The 1,715-nt window shown below is 67.2% G+C and overlaps 1 protein-coding gene across 1 annotated transcript; it reads right to left on the bottom strand.

Moving 5' to 3' along the window:
• Positions 1–6: 6 nt before the first annotated feature.
• Positions 7–1,689, bottom strand: LOC146599038 (uncharacterized; the record flags this gene model as incomplete). Its single annotated transcript, XM_085299301.1, has 3 exons — positions 1,555–1,689; positions 830–947; positions 7–133 (listed from the first exon to the last, which is right to left on the bottom strand). Coding segments are annotated over exons 1-3 (348 nt in total), but the record flags the coding sequence as incomplete, so codon positions are not given.
• Between the last annotated feature and the right edge of the window lie 26 nt (positions 1,690–1,715).

The following is a 1,715-nucleotide window of genomic DNA, read 5'->3' as shown; positions in this document are numbered from 1 at the left end:
GTCCGCGCCGCCCAGGCCCGCGGGGCACCAGAAGGACACGGTGCTGCCGGGGTGGGCGCGCACGCAGCTCGGCGAGCGGTCGCGGGGACACGGGGCCTCCGCCTGCTGCTGGGCGTCCGAGCGGGACCGCGAGCTGCGGGAGCCGCCGTGGGCACGGGGCAGGCGCCGGGGCATGGCCACGGGGGGACACGGGGACAGGGCCACTGGGGACACGGCCTTGGGGAGACACACCACGGGCACGGGGGGCTTGGGGACACAGGCGGTCATGGTCATGGGGACACACCATAGGTGCAGAGGGACATGGCCATGGGGACACGCCATGGGCATGGGGGGCTTGGGGACACAGGGCTCATGGTCATGGGGACACACCATAGGTGCAGGGGGACATGGTCATGGGGACATACCATGGGGGCAGAGGAACATGGCCATGGGGACATACCATGGGTGCAGGGGGACAAGGCCACAGGGACACCCCATGGGCATGGGGGGACATGGCCATGGGGATACCCCATTGGCACAGGGGGACATGGCCATGGGGACATACCATGGGCACAGGGGGTCTTGGGGACACCATGGGACATGGCCACAGGAACACACCATGGGTGCAGGGGGACATGGCCACGGGGACACACCATGTGCACAAGGCATCACGGGGACAGACGGAGACACAGCCACGCCACGGGACAGGGGGGTCATGGGGACACAGCCACGTGGAGACACGGTGGCCCATGGGGGCTCATGGCTGGGACAAGGAGACCCACACAAGTGGCAGGAGGCCCATGGGGGGTGCTCGGAGACACCCAGGTGGGGCGTGGGGCCCCTGGCTCACCGGTATTTCTGCACCTCGATGCCGTGGAGGTGGCTGAGCATCAGCTGGTTGCTGTCCTGCAGCGTGCGGTGCTCCTCGCTCAGCTCCTCATACTGCTCCCGCAGGCGGCTCAGCTCCGCTGCCGCGCCACCGCCACCGTCAGCGCCGCCGCGCCACCCCATTGCCCACCACCCACCATGCCATGACCACCACACCACCATGTCACAGCATCACCTCACCGTGCCACGGCCACCATCCTGCCATGCCACAGCATCATCCCCACATGCCACAGCCACCATCCCATTACATCACCTCACTGAGCCATGGTGACCATCCTGCCATGCCACAGCACTACCCCACCGTGCCATGGCCACAGGCCCATGGTGCTTTGGCATCACCTGCCATGCCACAGCATCACCCACCACACCATGGCCACCACTCACCATGCTATAACATCACTCACCATACCATGGCCACCACCCACCATGCCATGAGTGCTACCCACCATGCCATAGGATCACCCAGCATGTTATGGCCACCATCTGCCGTGCCATGGCCACCACCCGCTATGCCACAGCCACCAGCCACCATGCCACAGCATCTTCCACCATGCCATGGAAACCACCTGCCATGTATCACCCCACCGTGCCACAGCCACCACCCAGGGGCATGGAGCGTGGCTGCAGCGTGGCTCCACACGTCTCCCATCTCCCCAGGGGCCCCGTCACCCCACGGCACCCCGGTACCTTGGAGCTCGGCCACCTCGCTGGCGGCACCCTGCTGCCGCTCGGCCTTCATGCGGATCTCGGCGCGCAAGGTGGTGGCCTCCAGCTCGTACTCGGCGCGCATCTCCTGCCCGCGCCGCAGCTCGGCCCGCAGCTGCCCCAGCTGCTCCTGCAGCGTGGCC

Source organism: Rhea americana, unplaced genomic scaffold, assembly GCF_003343005.1.
Source record: "Rhea americana isolate MKP2758 unplaced genomic scaffold, rheAme1 scaffold_1491, whole genome shotgun sequence".
Taxonomy (NCBI): domain Eukaryota; kingdom Metazoa; phylum Chordata; class Aves; order Rheiformes; family Rheidae; genus Rhea; species Rhea americana.
This window is presented reverse-complemented; position numbering and strand designations above follow the sequence as displayed.